The 22,284-nt window shown below is 52.1% G+C and overlaps 1 protein-coding gene across 1 annotated transcript; it reads right to left on the reverse strand.

The window, feature by feature from the left end:
* Window positions 1-35: 35 nt before the first annotated feature.
* On the reverse strand, window positions 36-21,059 carry PPP2R5D (protein phosphatase 2 regulatory subunit B'delta). The gene is made up of 16 exons (XM_059400432.1): window positions 20,900-21,059; window positions 16,142-16,219; window positions 5,278-5,482; window positions 4,829-5,028; window positions 4,631-4,741; window positions 4,413-4,505; window positions 3,876-4,006; window positions 3,682-3,741; window positions 3,468-3,576; window positions 3,201-3,254; window positions 2,729-2,899; window positions 2,506-2,633; window positions 1,563-1,664; window positions 1,387-1,459; window positions 1,124-1,240; window positions 36-975 (listed from the first exon to the last, which is right to left on the reverse strand). Exons 1-16 carry the CDS (start codon window positions 20,924-20,926, stop codon window positions 838-840), a joined length of 1,797 nt encoding a protein of 598 aa, XP_059256415.1. The 5' UTR covers window positions 20,927-21,059; the 3' UTR covers window positions 36-837.
* Between the last annotated feature and the right edge of the window lie 1,225 nt (window positions 21,060-22,284).

Raw genomic sequence — 22,284 nt, forward strand, 5'->3', positions numbered from 1 at the left:
CAGCACCAACCAGGAAATAAACAGGTGCTGAGGGAGCCATGCTCGGGGCACTGTGCCCTGCTGCCTCCTGGCTTTGGGAGCCAACAGCCAGGGAAAACAGTCAGCCCCAGGGTGGTCCCTTCCATGTCTGTGATCCCAGGGCTGCTGCTCATCAAAGAGGGGGCACAGGGTAGGGTGTTGTTCACCCCCTTCTCTTGGTCCGTCTGGGCCCTATATTCATCACCTGTGGTCCACAGCCTATGCTTTTCTCCTTTTGACCTCCCATGTGGTCTTGGTCAGGCAGGGGTTAAAGAAAATAATTCAGCCCCATCAGCCTGCACACTGCTGGGGCTGGGGACCTATTTGTGCCTGTTGGGGGTTGGCTCCCCTCCAGCTACTCCAGGGGCCAATGGGGCCTGACCTAACTTTGGTGAGAGTAATCTCCTGCTGCTCCCTATGTGCTTCAGGGGAGGGAGCGAAGGAAAGACACCTGGAGTTCAAGAGGATGAAGGGAAGGAGAGAGGAGCGTTATGTATTCCTGTGTGTATTTCTCAGAGCAGCCTCAGGTAGCTGTGGGGTTAGGAGCAGGAGGGGGACAGGCATCCCCAAGTTGTCTGAGCGCTGAGGATCTCAGTGCTCAGCCTGTCTGTACTAGCCACAGGGAGGCATGAACACATCTGGGGGAGAAGAGGGACCACTGTGTAAGGGTCCCCGCTTCAAGTGCTGCATCCCCTCCCTAGAGTAGCTAGAGAGGCACTGCCTTGCCCCAAGTCAGCCAGTGGGGAGCAGAGGGTGAAGGGCTAGGGCAGCGTCCCAGGGCTGAGTGGGCTGTGGCCCTGCGGAAAGACGGTGAGGGGGTCAGAGAGCCTCCTGGCTGGCAGTTAGGAATTCTTCCGCCCGCTTGTGTGCCTCCAGTGCCTTGATGGTGTACACGTCCTGGGGCAGCTCTGACTTCCGCCGAAGCAGCACCTTCTCCTTCTTGATGTCCTTAAGCATCTGCATGTGGGTACCGAGACAGTGAAGGATGCTGGTCAATTCCCAAGAGATTCTATGGTTTCCTCCCCTTATTCCTGGGCTCTGCTGCTCCCATCTCTCCCTTCCAGAGCTTTTATTTCTGCTCCCCACTCCCTCTGTGCCTTCCCACCTGCACGGCCTCTGTCTCCACTGTCCTCTTCAGAAGCTGGATGTCCTCTGCCGTGGGGGTCTCTGTCTCCATCGAGTACACAGGAGGCAGTGGTGGAGGCGCTCGAAACATGGGATACTGGGTAAGGAAAGGAGAGGCACAAGCAGGTGCTGAGAGCCACTTCAGAAGTTGGTGGACCTGTCTGCTTCGTGTTCCTCCTCAAACAAACCCTCCCTCGGCCAAACTGGGCCCTGGAGTTCGGAGCAGTGGCAGCAGAGCCTCACCTGGGGATTAAGTCGGGCCAGCTCCTCAATCTTTTGCCACATCTCTTCCCTTTCCTTCATTCGGAACCGGCCCCTAAGGGAGCAAGGACAGGATTGGAGGAGGAGAGTGGGCTTGAGAGAGAACCAGAGGGACCCCAGGGGTGAAGATGGAAGCCCCCAGGTAGAGAGACACTCACTTCTGTTTCTCTGCCTTGTACTGTTGCGTGCAGTCATCAAACAGCTTCTGGTTCATCTCCATAAACAGCTTCAGGGCGTTGTAGATCAGTCCATGGATTGTCCTGCCGCCAGGAAGAAGGATCGGGTATAGGAGGTCTTACCAACGCTGAGGGCGGTGCCAGGACCCCAGTCTGCTCTCTCCCAGGAGGAGTCTCTGCTAAGAGTTTTTGGAGACCTCTGCAGCGTAAACTGCTTTCTCTAGCCAAATCATGTGACTGGACTGGCATTTCAGGGTCTTCTTTTTTTTTTTAAACATTTTATTTATTTATTTGACAGACGAGATCATAAGTAGGCAGAGGCAGGCAGAGAGAGAGGAAGGGAAGCAGGCTCCCTGCCAAGCAGAGAGCCCGATGCGGGGCTTGATCCCAGGACCCTGGACCTGAGCCGAAGGCAGAGGCTTTAACCCACTGAGCCACCCAGGCACCCCAGCAATTCAGGGTCTTTATAGCTATTGGTCCGCCTGTCCGTCCTTCACCTCACCCCATGCTCCAAGACCTACCTTCTTCCCAATGCTTCCTACCCTCTGGCCTACACTAATGGTCTCCCCGCAGCAGGGTGGACGGTATCGGCACCACAGTGCACTTGTGTTCAGCAGGAAAACCTCTACAATGCTGGATTCAGCACAGGCTACAAAGATCACATGGGCTTCTCAGAGCACGCCATGAGGTCTCCAAAGCCGTCCACTATCTGGCCATAGAAAGGACACGAGCCCTGCTCTGCTGTATGGTATCACAGCCCTCTCACAGAGCTGTCCCCTCCCTGGGCAGGTCCTCAAGGGCCTCAAGCACCCCCCCCTCCCCCCGCTCAGTGGCCAGATGAGTCCCGCTGGCTCTTTGGTTCTTCCCCACCCTTACGGGGTCACAAACCAGAGCCCCACCATCCAGCCCTGCCCCAGCCCCGTACTTGTTCCAGTGGCTCTTGGAGTTCCTGTAGAGGGCAGGGAACATGATGGGGAGGACTCGGGCAGCATTGTCACTTATCAGGCTCATGATGTACTCATTGTTCCAGTAATAGAGGGCGCGCTCTGCCACCTGGTGGGGACAGGTGGGACTCAGCGGGGACACGGATAGCTGCTTAAAACCCTCCCCAATTTCTGGGAGGCAGGGAACGGGGATGTCAGTCTCACCTGGAAATGGGGGCTGGAGACACACTTGGCAAGCTGGCGGAAGAGTGGTTCCATCACTTTGCTGAACTCCGAAGGTTCAATGACATCCAGAATCTCCTCTAGCTCATTCAGGAACATGACTTCCTTGGGGCTATGGGTCTTGGGCCAGAACTTGAGAAGTCCTACAATCACCTGTGAGGAGGGCACAGGGATAAAATTCTCCCTCAACACCTGCCTGCCTCTGCCAGAAGTCTCCCAGCCCCCTCCCCCAACTTGGGTGGGCACTGCTTGGGTGGCCTCCCCTAACTGCTCACGTTTCTCTGACCAGGACCTGTTTCCTACGTATACATAGGCTCTACTCTTCCTTCAGAGAGGAAAGCGTGTCACCTCTTGGGTCACATCCCTCTTGAGCCCCTGCATATGGCATTACTTAATAGGCAGACTGGCAAGTCTAACGGACAAGAGGTGTCCTGGGGCTGGGAAGGGGAATTACCGGCTCCGTGAGACTGCTTTCCTTCTCCAGGAACTGTACCACGCAGTAAGCCAGCTGCAAAAGGTTGAAGCAGGAAGGAGGTGAGGTGCAGGGACCAGGTCTCAGAGAGGTCAGGGACAGAAGCAAGAGCCCAGAATGGAAGAAGAGATGTACCGAGGAATTACCCACCCACTCCTTCTGCCACCCCCATCCCAGCTGGAATATCTTCCCCTCCCTCTCTTTTCTCTGCTGCCAGAGTCAGGAATCATCAGGAGGAAGGCAGCTCACCTGAGGGTGGTAGACACTCAGGGACTTGACCTTGTGAAGGGGAAGCAGGACACGGATGAGGAACATCTTGTGCTCTTCCTTAAGGGGCAAGGCAAAGCCGTTGATGATGCTAGGAGTTATGGGAGGCTTGTTAGGACCAAAGGACCGGGTCAAGTTCAGCACTCCAATCCTTCCAGCCTCCCATAGGCATGCGTCCCCCCACCCCACCTCTCACCTGCCAAGAATCTCTAGGAGCTCAGCAATTCCATTGTGATGTTCTGTCTCATAGATGAACCTGAGGGAAGAAAGAAAGGCTCTCCTGATAATCCCTGATGTCCCTCCAGCACTCTGCAGAGTCCTCCTACCTCCCTGCTCCCACCCCCACTTAGCAGGGCTTGCTTTGCTCCTAAGCCTGGCTTCTGGCCTCACCTATAGAAGATGTGGTTGATCTGCCGACGAATATAAGCCCGGAGCCCCAAAAACTTGCCATAGATGCGATGCAAGATGGTCTTGAGGAAGTCCCGCTCTCGAGGATCCTCACTGTCAAACAGGTCCAAGAGCTGGGAGCCGGCAAGGGGAAAGGCAGTTGAGTGAGGCAGGAGCCAGGGAGAGCTAGGGTGACCCGGGGTCCTAGCCAGGGGACAGCTAGAGATTCTCTGGATGGGGGGCGTGGGGACAAGTCTCTGGCAAGCAGAGATATAGCTCTCCCCAGGGCAATGTCTGGATACGCACATTTACGTGCCCCACTGCCGGGGAAGAGGTAACTGTTTCAGTTATGCTGGAAGCTTCCTGAGAGCAGAGAGGTTTGTTTATCCCTCCCACCACCACCTACCTGTCCCTTTGTACCAGACCCAGCTGAAAGCCCATCTATTCAACATATGGAGATGGAACAGGGCTGCCTCAAGGGGGTGCGGGCTACAGTTCATGGACTAGAAGGAGGGCAGGACAGGGACTTCAGCGACTCACAGCAAGGACAAACTTCTGGTCGATATACTTCTTTGCTATGTTTGGCTGGAAATCAGGAGACTCAAGGAAACGTAAGAAGAACTCATACACGAGCTGTTGGGGGCAATGAGCATCCATTTAGGGGGAGTTCCCCAAGGTCTGGGAGATCCCCCCTAGCTGCAGGTCCCCAAACACCCCACCCCCTGTAGCCAGGCCAGACTGCCCCCTCCCTCTGATACCTGCAGGTGCGGCCAGGCGGCTTCCAGGGTGGGCTCATCCTCTTCTGGGTCAAACTCAGCCCCGGTGGGGTTTGATGAAGGTGGCAGCGTCCGGAAGAGGTTCACTGAAAACTGAGCAGTAGGACCCAGGTGAGCGCTCCTGTCGGGTTTCTCCACAGCCACGGTCCCTCCCCACTCGCCCCATTGCCCCGTGCCCACCATGGTGACTGCCTCAGGGTAGATGGCCTCAGTAACAACATCGCGGCTATGGGTGATATACTCCACCATCTCGTTGAGTCCTGCCCGCTTCACCTCCTTGAACTTGAGGTCACTGAGCGGATCTGACACAAAGTCAAAGAGGACGCAGCACTGGCGCAGCTTCTGGATAAAGAGCTCCTCCCGCTCCTGGGTGGGCGAATCTGGGGGCGGGGAGGCAAGGGTCACACTTTCTTCCCCAGCCCTTCACTGCCCTGTGCTACTCGCCTTACAGGGTTTTCCCCTACCCTGACCTGCCCCCCCCCCCCCCCCGCAACCCAGCCCCGGTGGAACTCCCTCTCATATTCTCTAGAACTTCCATCCCTCCAAAATACCCCAAAAGCCTCCACCTGCCAGTGCCCCCGGGACCCCCTAGGCCTGGTGTACCAGCACCCTTGACCTTTTCCAAGTACCTTTCAGGGCAGGAAGCTTCTGCAACTCCCGGTTTTTGCTGAGATTGAAGCGGGATGAGCTTTGCCGTCGCTCCTTCTTGACAATCTGGGGCCCTCCAGAGTACTTGATTTTGCTGAGCTGCGTTGGGGGTGGCGTGCTGTTGCTGGGACGCTTGTTGGATGATGGGGGCTGGGGCTGCGGCTGGGGCTGCGGCTGGGACTGGGCCTAGTCAAACAAGTGGCTGGTTGGAGTCGGCTCCCCAAGGTATGCCTCCCACCCTGGGCCACTGCCCATTCCACACCCCCAACTCCCCCCTCATCCATCTTTGCCTGTGCAGGCCTGGGCAGCCACATAGCTGTCTCCCTCTCTGGAGCAGCTCCAGTCAGCATCAGAGATAGCTAAGGTCTATTATCCCTAGAAGAGAGGGGTCGAGAAGCCTTGTCTTCCAAAATGACGCCTGGGCATCAAGAGCCTTCAAAATGCTTGTTCTGGGGGCACCTGGGTGGCTCAGTGGGTTAAGCCGCTGCCTTCGGCTCAGGTCCTGGGATCGAGTCCCGCATCGGGCTCTCTGCTCAGCAGGGAGCCTGCTTCCCTTCCTCTCTCTGCCTGCTTCTCTGCCTACTTGTGATCTCTCTCTGTCAAATAAATAAATAAAATCTTAAAAAAAAAAATGCTTGTTCTGGTTCACGAACAGGCAAATCTAATTGATGAACTGATGGTACCAGAGGCAGAAAAGTGGCTATCTCTCCAGAGGAGGGCTGGCGGGGGTGTGGGCTTAACTAAGAAGGGCCCTGAGGAACATTCTGAATAATGGAAATATTCTCTCTCTTAACTGGATCTGGGAGGTGGGTCTTAGCGGAAACACAGGTAAAAAGTCATTAAGCAGCACATGTGAGATTAGTGTACTTTACTGCTTCACTGAGTCACATTCTTCAGTTCAAGGTTAAAAGAAACACCGCCCCCAATAAAAAAGTTCAAAGAAATTTATTCTTATGTCTCAGTAGTTTTAACTATGAAAAATATAGCTTAAGAAAAATCCTACAGGGGTGCCTGGGTGGCTCAGTTGATGAGCGTCTGGCTTTTGGTTTCAGCTCAGGTCACCGTCTCAGGGTCCTGGGATGGAGCACTCAGTCAGGAGTCAGCTTGAGATTCTCTCCCTCCGCCCCCCATCCCACAAGCACATATGCACACTCTCTCTCGCAAATAAATAAGTAAAACTTAAAAAAAAAAAAAGAAGAAGAAGAAGAGGGGTGCCTGGGTAGCTCAGTTAAGCATCTGCCTTTGGTTCAGGTCATGATTGCAGGACCCTGGGATCAAGTCCTGCACCAGGCTCCCTCCTCAGTGGGGAGCCTGTTTTTCCCTCTGCCTGATGCTCCCCTTCTTACCCTCTATCTCTCTGACAATAACAAAATCTTTAAAAAAAAAAAAAAAAAGAAAAATCTTACATATGAAAGAAGGCTTTTGTGTACTTTCTTTACAGTGCTATTTATAAAAGCAGATAAATAAATGGATGGATGGATGGATGGAAGGAAAATCATGGAGTTAAAATTATGTTTATAAAAACTATGTACTAAATGTAATCATACATGGTTCAGCTGTGGAAAACATTTACATAGTCATAGTAATTTGCCCCAAATTGGTGATAAGTATTTTGGGAGCATGGGAAATGTCTGTGTTGGAGATATAAGATGCTGAGGCCTTAATTTTCCATAGTAGAAAGTCAAGAGATAATATCTAACACTAGAAAATTAAAGAGGGGCGCTTGGGTGGCTCAGTGGGTTAAGCCTCTGCCTTCAGCTCAGGTCATGATCTCAGGGTCCTGGGATGGAGCTGCGTATAAGTCTCTCTGCTCAGCAGGGAACCTGCTTCCCCCCACTCCCTCTGCCTGCTGCTCTGCCGACTTGTGATCTCTTTCTCTGTCAAATAAATAAGTAAAATCTTAAAAAAAAAAAAGAAAAGAAAAGAAAAATTAAAGAACAAAAAGCAGTAAAAGAATCTTATTTGGAAGCACAGAAGTCAATTTCCAAGGAAACGGGAGTTCAAAGGGGTCTCCAGAGAGCAATAGGAGAGCGGGGGGCTAGGCAGGCGCTGCTCTGTTCATTACAAGGCCAAGGGTACTACCTGACTTTCCTGACAATGTACATGTTGTCATGTTGATAAAAACTTTAAGATAAAACGAAGCTGAAAACTATGTAATGACAGAAAATTGCTTCCTATGCTAAGGTAAATAAGGATAATGCAAAACTGTACAAGCAGAATGAGCTCACCCACATTGTACCACATGCACAAAACCAAAACCCAGCGCAGAAAGAAAAAACAAGAGCAAGTCCGCCACGGTGTTCATGACTATCTCCCATTGTGGCACAATGATACAGGACTTTTCGTCTTTCCTAAATGTTCTGCCGGCTGACCCTTTTATATAATTGGAGAAAAACTGCTGATTTTTTAAGGCTGTCTCTCTACTTCCTCCCAGACACAGGTGTGGGAGCCCCACAAAGCCCATCTTCAGACGGCTACACACAGGTGTGTGGCTGTCCGCCCCCAGGTCCTGCCAGGTAACCACCTGCGGGGAGAGGGCAGAGGCGAAGCCACAGGACAACTTGCCCCCCGAGACTGCAACAGGACCAGAGGACCGAGGCCATGCCCAGCTGGGTACCCACAGGAGAAGCTGTGACCTTCTGTCCTCATACCTGCCATCCCCACTGGCCCTCCAGTCTCCTCCCCAAACTCTGACTTCCTACCACAGGAATGGGAGAATGCGAAATCCTCTGGGGTAGGGGGAAGGGGAGGAGGACAGAAATGCTATGCTTTGCAGGCTCTGAATTTTTTTATAGAAACAATTATGTCAAGCTTGTGACCTATCTGGGGATCAGAGGAGAAGAGAGACGCACTGGATCCAGCCTGGGGCAGGCCTGTGGGTCCAGGGTAGCTCATTACCTTTTTGGCCATCTGGCCTTCTCCTCCACCTGAAACGACTGCTCCACACACTAACCTGACTAGGGAAGTGCAAGGAAATGGGGCAAGAGCAGCCGCCATACTCATCTTCTGCTGTGACCAGCGTGTGGCCAGCATGATTTGGGGCAGACTGTGCAAGGCGCCCTGGCGTCTGGGGTCTCTCTTCTGGCATATGGCGGATGGGTCATACCTCAGTGAGGGATAGGGGGGAGAGGCAGAAGGGTGGGAGACCAGAGCCTGGTGTGTGTCAGACACATCCCTGCTTCCGGCCTTAATTTCCCTGTTGTAGGAACAACCAAACCCTTATCTGTGGAGCTTAGTGGTTGAGAATACAGACTCATGCTAAGACTGCCTGGGTTCGACTCCTGCTCTGTCATTTATTAGCCCAGTAACCTCCAAAAGTCACACAGTCTGCCTGCCTCAGTCTCCGCATCTGTAAAGTGGAGATGACAATAGTACCTACCTCATAAGGTTGTAATAAGGATTTAAGGGAACATTATATGACTCACAGTTTTTTTTTTTTTTTTTAAGATTTTATTTATTTATTTGTAAGAGAGAGAGAGAGAGTGAGAGCGAGCACAGGCAGACAGAGTGGAAGGCAGAGTCAGAGGGAGAAGCAGGCTCCCTGCGGAGCAAGGAGCCCGATGTGGGACTCGATCCCAGGACGCTGGGATCATGACCTGAGCCGAAGGCAGCTGCTCAACCAACTGAGCCACCCAGGCATCCCTGACTCACAGTTTTTATTAGAAGTGTCTTCTACGATTATCACGATTAATTATTTCCCATCCCTGGATTTTAGGAACGCAACCTGGAAATTCCTCAAACTAGCACACCTCAAAAGTTCCTATGGGACTTTTGTCTTCCCTGGTCTAAAATGGGGGAAACCAAGTGCATCTGGGTGGTTCAGTCAGTTAAGCATCTGACTCCTGATTTCGGCTCATGATCTCAGGGTTGTGAGATTGAGCCCCGTGTTGAGCTCCATGCTGGGCTTGGAACCTACTTAAGATTCTCTCTCTCCCTCTGCCCCTCCCTGCCTTTTCTCTCCCTCTCTAAAAAAAATAAATACCATGGGGGCACCCAAGAAAGCATTTCATCTTTCAAGACACATTTAAGTTCCACCCTCTTCCAAAAAGCCTTCTCAACTCCAACCCTGCAGTGTCCAGTACCTTGCCCTTGACCTCTTGACACTACTTGTCTGTTTCACTGGTTCTGGGATCATCCCCAGTGATGTCTCTTGCTTGGTGTGTTCACATGTCCAACTAGGTAAGTTCCCTGAAAGCCAGGACCCTGGTTTGCACTCCTCTGCGTCCCCTCAGCACTGGCACCTAATAGTCACTCCATGAAGGTCTGGATGGTTGACTGACAGGGGGCCAAGCCCAGACCTTTCCTGTCCCAAGTTGGGACCTATGAGAAAAGAACACTGCGTGGTGTCAGGAGCAGAGGAGAAGGGAAGAACATTAGTGATACCAGGGCCAAGGGCTCAGAAGAACAAAATTCTAAGGAAGAACATATTTCTCTCTGTCCTCCCAGATTAAGACAGACCCCTAGCACCTCCATAAGCCTCACGCAGAGGAGAGGTCCAGGGAAAGGAGGCACTGGACCCAGAAAGGGAGAAGCAAAGCCTCAATTTCCTCTGTTAACAGAGAAATGAACTAATCTCCAAGTAAGGTTAAGAGAACAGAGGGCTGCATGGCTAAAAATCAAAGTTTAAAAAAAAAAAAACAGGTCGATGCCTAAGGTCTCTTCCCTACTAGGATTACATCACTGAAGGTGGGGGAGGCCTGAGAATAGCTGAGCTCAGCCTGCCCCACTACAGCCCATCCCACCGGGCCACCCTGGTTTTGTAAGGATCCTTGGCTCCCAGGCCCCAGACACAAAAGGCATCTGACAGACAGCTGGTCCAGCCAGCAGCACCGGGCTGCCAAATGCCAGTGAGGCATTCCTGGTCTTTTCACTTTTCCCTGGGAAACATACTTGTCAGAAGGGATGTAAGGGGCTGTGCCAGCGACCCACTTCATGTTCAACTCTTTCTCCTAAAAGCTTCAGTTTTTTTTTTAACACGTTTTTTAAAGATTTTATTTTTTAGTAATCTCTATACCTAACAATGGAGCTTGAACTTACAACCCCAAGATTAAGAGCAGCAGGCTTTCCTGACGGAGCCAGCCAGGCGCCTAGTAAAAGCTTCAGTTTTTTTTTTTTTAAGATTTTATTTATTTATTTGAGAAAGAGAGAGAGTACACTAGAGGGAGAGGAGCAGAGGGACAGGAACAAGCAGACTCTGTGCTGAGCTCAGAGCCTGAGGTGGGGCTCGATCCCATGACCCTGAGATCGTGCCCTGAGCCAAAATCCGGAGTCAGACACCTAGCTGGCTGAGCCACTCAGGTGCCCCAAAGCTTCAGCTTTTGACTCTTCTACTGACCCAGGCTGGAGGTGGGAAGCAGGTGAGTCCCCTGGAGAACCTTCTGTAACCCTCCCATCATGGGTGGACACTGACCAGAGGCAAGCCAGCCAACCCACTCCCCACCCCTTACTGTTCTGCCTGGTCCCTTCTGAGACTATGTCATGGCCAACTCCTCTGCCTGAGCTCACTCTCCTCCCACCTCCAAGAAGCATTCCCAGATTCAGGCCTCCAGCAGTCAAGTGGGACTTCAGATTTAGGCACCAAGTTCACTTTTAATAAGAGACTGCCACTAAACTTGCCCACTCTGAACCAATCCCAGTCCAAACTGATCTTAACACAGCCACCATTAATAACCAAACTCAAATATTTAAACCTGAAGCAGGAGACAGAAATACAAATTAAGCACTACAGAAAGTATTATGGCATGGGGCGTCTAGGTGGCTCAGTCATGGTTAAGCGTCTGCCTTCGGCTCAGGTCATGATCCCAGGGTTCTGGGATTGAGCCCCAGTTCAGGCTCCCTGCTCCACAGAAAGTCTGCTTCTCCCTTTCTCTATCAAATAAGTCAATAAAATCTTCAAAAAGAAAAAAGAAAAAGAAAGAAAGTAAGAAAGAAAAACGCAAAGATTAACATCACTGCTTTTGCTTAACAAATTAACTAGTCAAAGATCATTTTCGTGTAAAAGCCCCAAGACCGCAGGGGCATTCTCTCCTCTCCAGAGCTCCATCTAGCTGTGCTTCATTATTTTCTCCCTTCATTTATTGACTAAAGTCATGCTAAGCCTTAGAGATTAAAAGGTGGCCCCTGTCCTCAGAGAGCTCACAGTCCAGTGGGCGAGACCAACACGCCAGCAGCTCTCAGGGGTATGAAAAAGCAGAGAGGGCCACCATGGATCTGGGAACACAGGCTCTGGCTGAATAATTAGCGAAGACACTCCTGCAGGTGTGACTTCTGACTTGGCTCTCAAAGGACACACGAGTTCAGCAGGCAAAGAAAGAGCACAGGAAAATAAAGTCGTCCACGCCAGCGGAATCTCATCAGTAAGGGCCCAGAGTTATAAAAGGGCTTGTATTGGAGGATGGGAAGTCCAGCGGGGCTGAGAAACCAGGAGGGGAGCAGGAAGAATGGGGTGGGGCCAGCTCACAGGGGTCCAGAGTGTGAATCTGAACTGTAACCCCTAAGCAGTGAGATACCAAGAGAGCTTTTTTTTTTTTTTTTTTAAAGATTTTATTTATTTGACAGAGAGCACATGCACACAAGCAGGGGGAGCGGCAGCAGAGGGAGAAGGAGAAGCAGGCTCCCCACTGAGCAGGGAGCCTGATTCGGGACTCAACTCCAGGGTCCTGGGACCATGACCTGAGCCTAAGGCAGACACTTAACAGATGGAACCATGCAGGCGCCCCAATAGAACCTTTTAAATTCAGGATTGATAAGATAAAAAAATGTTTTTAGGGTAACAACTCTGGGTACTGGGAGGACAGACTGAAGTGGGTAAGATTGGGATAGTGTCTTCCTCCCTCTGTCCCCACTCCCAGAACTCAGGATGGGGAACAGGATATAAAAGGGTCCAGGGCAGTGAGCTGTTCTCTCCATAGACCAGGAAGGACTGCTGCCTGCAGCAGTGGGTCAAACGGGAGCCTGACCCCATCTCTCAAGCTCCTTTCCACTCTAAGACTCTTCAATAACCTCAGAACCAGCATATCATGTCAGTAAGAACCTGGGAGAATTGGCTCCTGGGCCACACCACACCAGATTGCATTCTAGCTCAACTGTTTACTGGCTGAGTTAACCTCACTAAGCCTCAGTTCCATCTGTGAAATGGGATGATGATGATAATGGAATGACCTCAGGGGAGTGTTGTCTAGATTAAGTGAGATTAAAAGATTAAATGCCGGGCGCCTGGGTGGCTCAGTGGGTTAGCTGGGGTCATGACCCCGGGGTCCTGGGATCAAGCCCCGAATCGGGCTCTCTGTTCGGCAGGGAGCCTGCTTCCTCCTCTCTCTCTCTTTGCCTGCCTCTCTGCCTGCTTGTGATCTCTGTCTGTCAAATAAGTAAAAAAATTAAAAAAAAATAAATAAATAAAGTAAAAGATTAAATGCAAGCAAAGGTCTGAGGACAGAGCCTGGGAAATTGAACAGTGTGAGTCCTCAAATTCAAGTCAACCCAACACCTGTGACCACGACCTTATTTGGAAACAGGGTCTTCGCAGACATAATCAAGTTGGGGTGGGCCTTAAGTCCCATACAGCTGGTGTCCTCATAAGAAGAGGGCAATGCAGGGGCACCTGGATGGCTCAATCAGTTGAGCCTCCAACTCTTGATTTCGGCTCAGGTCATGCTCTCAGGGTCCTGGGATCAAGCCTGGTGTTGGACTTCCGGCTCAGAGGCGAATCTGCTTATCTCCCTTTCCCTCTGCCACTCCCCCTGATTGCATGTTCTCTCCCTCACAAATGAATAAATAAATCTTTAAAAAAAAAAGAAGAAGAAGAAGAAGGAGGAGGAGGAGGAAAGGTGAACAGAGAGACATAGAAAAACAGGGAAGAACCCTATGTGAAGACTGAGGAGGAGATTGGAATGATCTATCCATAAGCCAAGGAACAGCAAGGATTGTTGAAAACCACCACAAGCTAGGGAAAGAGGCATGGGAGAGACTCTTCCCTGGAACCTCAGAAGGACACGGACTGTTGACATGTCAATTTCAGATTTCTGGCCTCCAGAACCATGAGAGGATCAATCTCTGTCATTTTTTTTTTTTTTAAGATTTTGTTTATTTATTTGACAGACAGAGATCACAAGTAGGCAGAGAGGCAGGCAGAGAGAGAATTGGGGAAGCACGCTCCCCGCCGAGCAGAGAGCCTGATGTGGGACCGTAACCTGAGCCAAAGGTAGAGGCTTAACCCACTGAGCCACCCAGGCGCCCCAATCTCTGTTATTTTAAGCCATCTCATCTATAGGCATGTGTAATGGCTGCCCTGGGACCCTGACACACAAGTAACTACTCAATAAAATAAATGGTGGCTGCTATCATTATTAGGATCAGTTGAAAAGGCTCTGGCAAATGCATGACCCAGGGTAAAAGCGCCCCAAACTCTGCACTAGAAAAAGCAAGGGAAGGACTGTGCCAAACGGCTTTGGAGGACCTGAGCCTGGCAGCCCAGCCCCCAACTCTTCCACCATCCCTCTGCCCAGGGCCCCATGGGGACAAGCCTGGAAAATCATGCACAGTTCCCGCCCTGTCTCCTACAGGGGAGCCCTAGGCAACGTTTCACAGAACAGAGCCCAAGGTGAACTCAGCACTCTCCTCTTTCAGAAAGGCCTCGCTCATATCGACCCCACTGCCTTTAACCCATGTTTCCAGAAAGGCAGTGGAGAGAAATCCCCACAGTTGGTCTCAGCATCTTTCCTAGCCTATTTGAGCTTTCATTTTCCTACCTATGAAAGGAGACGGTTAGACTCTAAGGTCGCCTCCAGCACTTTTCTGAAGTTGACTGGTTTGCTTATTGATCACTAATGCATTCAAATACAGGTACTTCTGGTGTGTCAGGTCCTTCAGCATGGGAGGGGAACCTCACAGAGCTCAAGCTGACACAAGGGTTCAAACTGATGAATAACGAATTTACATCAAATTGTTTAACTACAGCTGTGGTTCTTTGCTGCCCTGACCACGTCCTGTCGGGGAGGGATAGGGAGGTGGTCAAGGAAGGCGGCTTTTAGGACAAGACATCCAGTCTACCTAGTAACCAAACAAGTGGGAGTTAGTTAGGCAAGAGATGAGAACTGCCCTCTAACTATTCCTTTCTGTCCCTTTAAATCCTGTCTCTAAGTCCCTCTTGCTGCTTTGAATGTCGGTTGCCAGCTCCCAGCCACCTTCCCTGTGGGTCCCACAGATGTCACCATTCCTAAAGGGGAGACTGAGCCCAGAGGAGTGTTGCCCAGGAGCGCGGACTGATTATTTATTAAGAACCAAGTGCATGAGGACACCTGGCTGGGTCAGTCAGTAGAAGCACGTGATGCCTGATCTTGAGGTCGTGAGTTCAAGCCCCACATTAGGTGTAGAGATTACTTCTTTTTCTTTCTTTCTTTTTTTTTTTTTTAAGATTTTATTTATGTATCTGACAGAGAGAGAGCAACGTGCGTGCACAAACAGAGGGAGTGGCAGGCAGAGGGAGGAGCAGGCACCCCGCTGAGCAAGGAGCCCAATGTGGGACTCAATCCCAGGACCCTGAGATCATGATCTGAGCCGAAGGCAGATGCTTTACGGACTGAGCCACCCAGGCATCTCTAGAGGTTACTTTAAAAAAAAGTTAATAAATATAAATAAAAACACCCCCGACCTCCAAAAAAAGAACCAATGCATGAGCATAGAGGTACGTGGAAAAAGCAATGCACCAGCTCCAGCACACCCAGCTCCTCCCCTCAGAGTCCACAGTCTCGTGGAGAGAAACACATGTTGGACAAATAGTTACAACATCCAGTGATAAGGCCTATCCTAGAGACACGCTCAGATTACTGCATAAGTGCAGAGGAAGGAGGAATTCATATTTTGTGGTCCCCACCTCCCTTGTTTGTAAAATGGGAAAAACCTACCCTGCTTCTTCTGATGATTTAAGTGAGACCTAAAATGACGGTCAGCAGTGTGAAAAGTGCTTGGATCTCTTTAGAGGTGATAGCGACCAGAAGTACCCAGAAAAAGCCAAAACCAGGGTTAACCCCAAACACTTATTAATCGATATATTCTTCCCAAAAAACTCACAAGCTGTGCCCATAACTGGAGAGCTATTTCCTGTTGTCCTCCAACCCTCTGTACAGTTCAGAACAGGACAGAAGAAGCAGAGAAAGCAAGGATCACCAATTTCTGAGTAACACAGGTACTTGCTCAACATGTCCCTGGGCCTGGCCACCATCTTGAGCATCTCACTTTGCACACTCCTGAACTTTCCTGGACATACTCTGGACTTAAGTCTCTCCACCCTCCAGTGCTCTTTCGGCTTGCCATTTATGGCTTTACAGCCCTAGATTGCCAAGCTGTGCTGACCTCTGCTCATGTCCATCCTTTAGCAGCTCCTCTACAATCAGAACCAAGGGCAGTGGGCCCAGCCCTGTCTGCAGTGTGGGGACACCAGCCTTTCCCCACCCCCTTGCCCTACCCTGAGCCTTGCTGAAGCCACTCGTCCCCCACTGAGCACCCGCGTACTTTTTCCCCTTCTCCCCAGCCCCTGATACCCTTAGCTTGCTGCCTAAGGAGAAGGGAATTCTCATCACTCACAGTTGGTAGACAGAGAAACGACCTGCATGGGAGCTGATGGGGAGTCTGAAGTCCCGCAGACTCTCTCTGCTCTACACCAGCCACAGGGGAAGGCTTCCCAAAGGCAGCTACCTGGCTGGGCTGTCCAAGTCCCTCCCAGGCTGCGGAAATCCTGTCCCTTCTGCTGGGATAACACCCAGCCCCCTGGGATCCCTCACCCACTGGGCATCAAGCACATGGAGCTGGTGCCTGCCCCGTAACTAGGGCCCTATCCGTGATCATTACCTCGTCGGTGCTCTCGCCTCCACCATCCTTGCTTGAGCTGCTGGGCTTGGCCGTGCCTTTGGCAAGCTTGGGGGGCTCCTGAAGGGGGAAGATGGAGGTAGTCAGCAGGTGCAAGGGGGAGAGAGTGGCCTCATCTGGACCCCTTAAGTCTGTGCTGTAATTATCTTCTGTCCAACTGAACCAATCAATCAATTGGAATCACGGAGCATGTACCCTGTACCCAGGCCAGGGGAGGAGGGCTGGGGATACACAGAGCGAGAGTCAGTCCCTCCACATAGTCTGGAATCTGATCAGGAAGACACTGTGAAGACAGGATAATTAAGCAAGATAGTGTTCTGTCACCACGCATGGCTGGTGTAGGAGTTGGGGTCTGGGAGGGCCTCTGTCTAGGAAGAACCAGGGTGAGGGGCTTGAAGGAGAAGCACCATAGCACAAGATACTCAGCCTATATGGGAAGGAGGAGCCAAGGCTCTCACGCTGGAGGGGAGGGAAACACCACTCCCCCCCCCCCCCCCAAGGCCATCTGCAAAGACCTGGAAGCCTTTTTTTGGGAAATTACAAATCACACCCAGACTAGAGGGTGCTACTGGCCCAATCAGGTATAGGAACTATCCCAAGAACTCCCCGGTAGACAAGCACAGAGACAGGGATGGGGGTAAAACCCTAACCTGCCACAAAGACGAGCGCTAGTCTGAAGTCTCCCTCGGGAACTGGGCTGCTGGCTCAGAGCTCTGGCCTGCCCAGCCTCTCTTCCTATGCTTCGGGCCAAAAAAAGCAACTGCACAGGGACAGGACGGGGAAAATGTGAAAAAGACTTGGGGATTTAGGTCTGATTGCAAGCTCAACACAAATCATCCAAGTGCCAGGGTTGTACCCCCTGACCTTCCATCCAATTAACAGAGTGTGGAGTGCTTGGCATGGGGGAGGGGGGGAGAGCAGGAAAGGGCCCCTGTCCTTGGCACTTCATGGGACTGTTTGGCCAGATCTGGTTCACTCGTGAGCATCAGACTGAGAGGGACAACGACAAATCCTAGGTTTTCTTCTGGCGAAATACAACCCATACTGGGAGTGGGTTCAAAAGCCTGTCCTGAGAGCAACAGCTGCAAGGCTGGGATGGCTCAAAATGGGAGGAGTCCCGGCAGTGGGTGAGCAAAGAAGGGGTTTTACGAATAAATGAAGAGCTGCATGCGAACTAAAGCAGCGACTTGTTCTATGTGGGTCCGGGAGCCCAAGAGCCATGGGATGAAGTGGCAGGAAGACAGGCTGAGGTTCTGAACGAGAAAGAATTTTCTCCTAGAGCAGCAGCACAGAAACTGGCTGCCTCATGGGGCTGCAAGCTCCCGGGTCCTGAGAGCCTTCCAGCAAAGGAGCATTCCTGACTCCTCTAAACCATGGGCAGAAGGGATGGGAGCCCTAAATGCAGACTCGGTCAGAGGAAGTCACTTCCAGCTCCGAGATTCTGCCGCTAGAAGGCACCTGAGCCCCTTCAGTGACAAATGTTAAGTCATAGGGACTATGGGGGCACAGGGATTTCTGCGAGAACAGAGCTCTGTGTGGGCTGGAGGAGGGGGCAGGGAGGAAGAGAGCCCTTCCCAGGTGTGGAGCAGCTCTACATGTCACAGGGCGCTCCTCCTTGGGGCTAAGCACCCTCTCCCCTGCCCACCGACCAGGCTGGGCACACTGACCCCTCGCCAAGGGGCCAGGGAGTATGGCTCAGAGCATGGGGTGTGGCGCAACAGGACGAGGGGGTGCAGGCACAAGTCACTGAGGTGCCTGCACGTTCCCCAGACATGGGCCACGTGGACAAAGCTGACCCATCTTTGCATGGGTTTCATCTCTCTGCTCCACCGCAAGCTCCTTCTCCTTTTAGCACCCCTCCACCAGCCTGACTGCTCAAACCTATCAGGGAGTGCTCCTAAGAGAGATCCCAGCTGCCTGCCTGCGTGGGTGAGTGTGGGGGCATGGGGAAGCCACGCCCACCACCCGTGCTCCCTGGCTCCTGCAGAACAGGGGGAGTGTGCACACGGCGGAGCACCCCAGTGCACCCCAGAGCACCCTACAACAGTCCAGTGTCAAGTGCCACCTGCATGGTGGTTCGGACCCCACACTCTGTTTCGGGCCCAAATCTTACTAGCTCTATAATCGTAAGCAGGTGATCCAGGGTCTCTGAGCCTCAGTCCTCAGCTTTTAAGTGACAGCAATCAAATGATCTAATCCCCTGTAGCAGTGTCCATGAGGCACGTGAATATCCCAATGTTAGCCAATGGTATGACTATTATCAAAAGCGAGAAGGTAGAAAGGAGCAGGGGCACACGGCCTAGGAACCTAAGAGGTACGTTCCCAGATCAGAACCTGAGGGAAGAGAAGGGAAGCAAATCACCTCGAGGGATTGACTTGGTACCCATCTACTGAGTGCCTACTGTGTGCAAGGAAGCTGGCCAGCCAAAATGGAGCTTAGTTATTATCTCAAGGGGGGAGAAAAGATTTCTTCACAATTAATTCTAGTCCACAGGAACACAGAAAGACCCCAAGGGACCTATCAAGTGTTCTGCAAACCCAGGGGAGGAGGGAGAGCTCCCTCCTAACTGAGGGCTCAGTTAGGGCTCAGTCAGGAAAGGCTTCAGGGAGGAGGCCGTGAAGGATGACCAAGACTGGGCCCAGCAGAGATGAAGAACGAGGAAAGGGGATGGACCCAAACTATAGATCCCCACCCACCCCTCCTCTCTGTTCCCACCCCATCTAGGCAAACCTCAGTCACACTGTCCCTCCACCCCCTCCGGACTTGTTAACACTGAAGGAGGCCAAATGCAACGGGAAATCAAGAACAGAAAGTTAAACCTTAAAGGGAATCAAAGATGCCTGGCTTTGTGCACCCCAATTCCGCCAATACTCTTTCCCAGCCAAGTACTATGGTCAAATATCTATGGTCCTAGCAAGTCTAAGAATCTTCTCAATCGTCTAGTAGAAGGCTTTTTGTAGACGGGACAGTATCTGTTCCAACAAGACTAAAAATTAAAGATGGGTGGGGACCTCACCAGCATCCTCTGAATTCCACACCCCTCCACACTCCTTGACGGAGCCCCTTAGCCTCAGGTGCGGCTGTGTGTCATTCACAGCTCCACTGCCCAAACCACCTCAGCAGGCCCACTCCCCAAGGACACAGGGCCTAAGTGCAGCACACCAACCTGCCAAGCTCAGGACCCCAGAAGCTTCAGTGCCTAGTACACCATCACCAGCCCTCCATTCAGAACCTCTGTCCCTTGAGGTTATGGGGACAACCCAGAATCACACTTGCCTGCCAAATCTCTGAAAGCCCTAAGATAAAGAGTTGAACTGATAAGGTCAGGGACGGCAACCCAGCAACCCAGCCCACTGGCGGGCAAATGAAAGCAAGACACCTCTGGGGTCATAAAGTGGCTGAGCAGAGCACCAGACCAGAGCCAGCCCCCACCACGAGGGGCCAACCCCAGGAGAGGAGAAGCTGGGGGAGGCTGGAACTGGTATCCTAGCATCCTCTGTGTGAGTCTGTACCTCAAAGGAACCACACCTCTGAGTCAGACCTCAGCAACAGCAGGAAATAGAAGGTAGAGAAAGGCAGGGATGAAGAACAGGCGAAGGCAGTATGGAGGTAGAAGAGGAAGCTAAAGAAGGCAACATCAAGAAACAGTCTGTATCAGGACACCATGAGGAAGTCAAGGGTGTCCAGGGGCGGCTATCTGGCCTTTGGGGTAAGAAGGAAAACTAATCCAATAGTAAGGGCAGATTCCCGATTTGAGGGTACTGTAGCCCAGGAAGGCAGGAATCCACCACTGGTGCAAAATTGGAAAAATGCAAAGGTTATCCTAAGATCAGGAATAAAAGGAGGAGCTTGCTCAGAGTAGGAAGGGTAACTGACTTAGGATGAACCTGCAAGTCGGTTGATGCCTGATAGGGAGGCTTTGGTACAAAGGAGGCCTTTAAATCAAGAGACCTCCTATTGCAGCTGGGCCTCCAAGCAGGCTGTGTGACCTTGGCCAAGTCCCTTCCCTTATCGGGACCTCAGTCTCCTCATCTGTATCACTAAGGATTGCACTGAATGCACTCAGAGGTCCCTTCCAGCATTGACGTTCTGAGGTTCCATCAACAGAAGGAAGGGCTCAGTCTGGCTTACAAGTTTGTGTGTGAAGGAAGAACTAGAGGGAGGGGCCTAGGCCAGATTTGGTGGAGGAGAGAGAAAGCAGAGCGGTTCTAGGTCAAGGAGCTTCGCGGGGAGGGAGAAGGGGCTGTAGGGGACGGTGGAGAAGGCCGGCCCAGGCCCAGGCCCAGGCATGTAAGAAGAGAAGGGGCTGCGCGCAATGGGGGGCGGGAGGGAGGGAGGTGGGCTGGAGGGAGGTGCAGTCTCAGATGAGGGGCTGTCCCAAACGGGTAAACGGGTGGGGAGTGGGGGGGAGAGGGGCGCTGGTGGAGAAAAAGCAGGGGAGTGACCTGGGAGTGGGGCAGATCTGGAGGGAGGTGGTTACCCAGGGCCGGGGGTAGGGGAAGGGAGGAATGGATGGAGGTGTACGCGGGGGACTCCATCCCAGGCAAGGTGAGGGAGGCTTCCCAGCTGCGGCACAGGCTGGGGGTGCGGCCAGCAGCGGGGGTGGAGAGCTAGCCCCGGGAGTCCTGCGGGGGCCGGACGGGAGGGTCAGTCTGGGGCTGTCCCGGGCCTGGCTCGGCCTCTCCCAGAGCTCCGCGCAGGCCCCGAGGCGGAGGCGCGAGGAAAAGGGCCACACTCACCTTCTCCTTCTTCAGTTTATAGGGCATCTCGGCCCGTCCGGACCCAGCCCGGCTCCTGCGGCCCCGCTCCGGCTCCGGCTTTGCTCGGCCGCACTCGGCCCGCTCGGCGTCTCTTCGCCACCGCCTGCGCGCTGCGCCCGGGTCGAGCGGTGATTGCGCCTCCAATTGGCCGGAACTCTTACAAACCTGCCTGACAACCAGGCGCCGCCTCCTCGGATTGGTTACTGGGGCCAAGCAGCTTCCTTTTTTTCTCATTGGAAAGGAAGAGTACAAACCGCCAGGGTTCGTCTCCCAGAATTGGTTGAAGCGGGAGGTCCCGCCCTAAAGTGGGTCGAGCTTAACAAAGGAGGCGGGGATAAGGGGAAGCCCTAGCATAGCACCCAGTGCCGCACTCCGGCGTCTGGTGTGTGTCGGCCTCGGCCATTCTTCGCAGCCCGGTCCCTTCCAAAGTGGCTTTTACTCTTTCCCTGCTCTGTTCCTTCGCTCAGTCCGAATGGAAGGAAAGAAGCCGTAAAATGAAGGGTACCTTTCTTCATCAGGATTACTTAGCACTAATTGCATATGCAAAATTGGTGGAGAGAGCTCCCGATTGTCCTCCAGGGAATCCGTTTCCTAGACGGGACTTGCAGAGAATGAAAGGAGAAGGCTGGCTCGCGGGGACCTTGGTGAAATTAAATGAAAATTCTGGGTTTGTTACAATTTTGGAAAGCGGGTCCCCATTCCTATTGCCAAGTGTCCTGTGATTGGGGAATCAACTAGACTGGAATACTTGGGAATACAGTGGAAAAGCTATCACGGTGTTGAGTGTCTTAGGATAGACATCCCTTACTTCCACCTTGCCCAAGCCAATGTCCTAATGAATGAGTATTTCCTGCCTTTAGGGGGTTTACTGACTGAAGTTCACAGACTTGTATGAACAGATGCTTAAGATACAATGTAATAATTACACAAATCTAGAAGTGGCTGGAGGAATATATTTCAGAAAGTCAACTCCAGGGGCACCTGGTAGTTCAGTCAATTAAGCTTCTGCCTTTGGTTCAGGTCAAGATCCCAGTGTCCTAAAAAAAAAAAAAAAAAAAAATGCCAGTGTCCTGGGATGGAGCCCAGCTTCTGGCTGGCTCCCTGCTCAGCAGGGAGCCTGCTTCTCCCTCTGCCTCTGCCTTTCCCCTAACTGGTTCTCAAGGGCAACACATGCTCTCAAATAAATAATTAAAATTAAAAAAAAAAAAAAGTCAAGGGGTGCCTCGGTGGCTCAATCTGCCTTTGGTTCAGGTCATGATCCCAGGATCCAGCTGGGCTCCGTGCTCAGTGGAGAGCCTGCCTCTCCCTCTGCCTGCTGTTCCCCCTGCTTGTGTTCTCTCTTTGACAAATAAATTAAATCTTAA

Source organism: Mustela nigripes, chromosome 5 (genome assembly GCF_022355385.1).
Source record: "Mustela nigripes isolate SB6536 chromosome 5, MUSNIG.SB6536, whole genome shotgun sequence".
NCBI classification, from domain to species: Eukaryota; Metazoa; Chordata; class Mammalia; order Carnivora; family Mustelidae; genus Mustela; species Mustela nigripes.

Excerpts from the sequence above, each read along its gene's own strand:
- PPP2R5D (XM_059400432.1), bottom strand. The coding sequence starts at position 20,926 with ATGCCCTATAAACTGAAGAAGGAGAAG. Across the intron at positions 4,506-4,630 it reads CCGCCTGGCCGCACCTGCAG|CTCGTGTATGAGTTCTTCTT; the intron begins GTATCAGAGGGA and ends TGCCCCCAACAG. Across the intron at positions 3,577-3,681 it reads CTCCTAGAGATTCTTGGCAG|CATCATCAACGGCTTTGCCT; the intron begins GTGAGAGGTGGG and ends CATAACTCCTAG.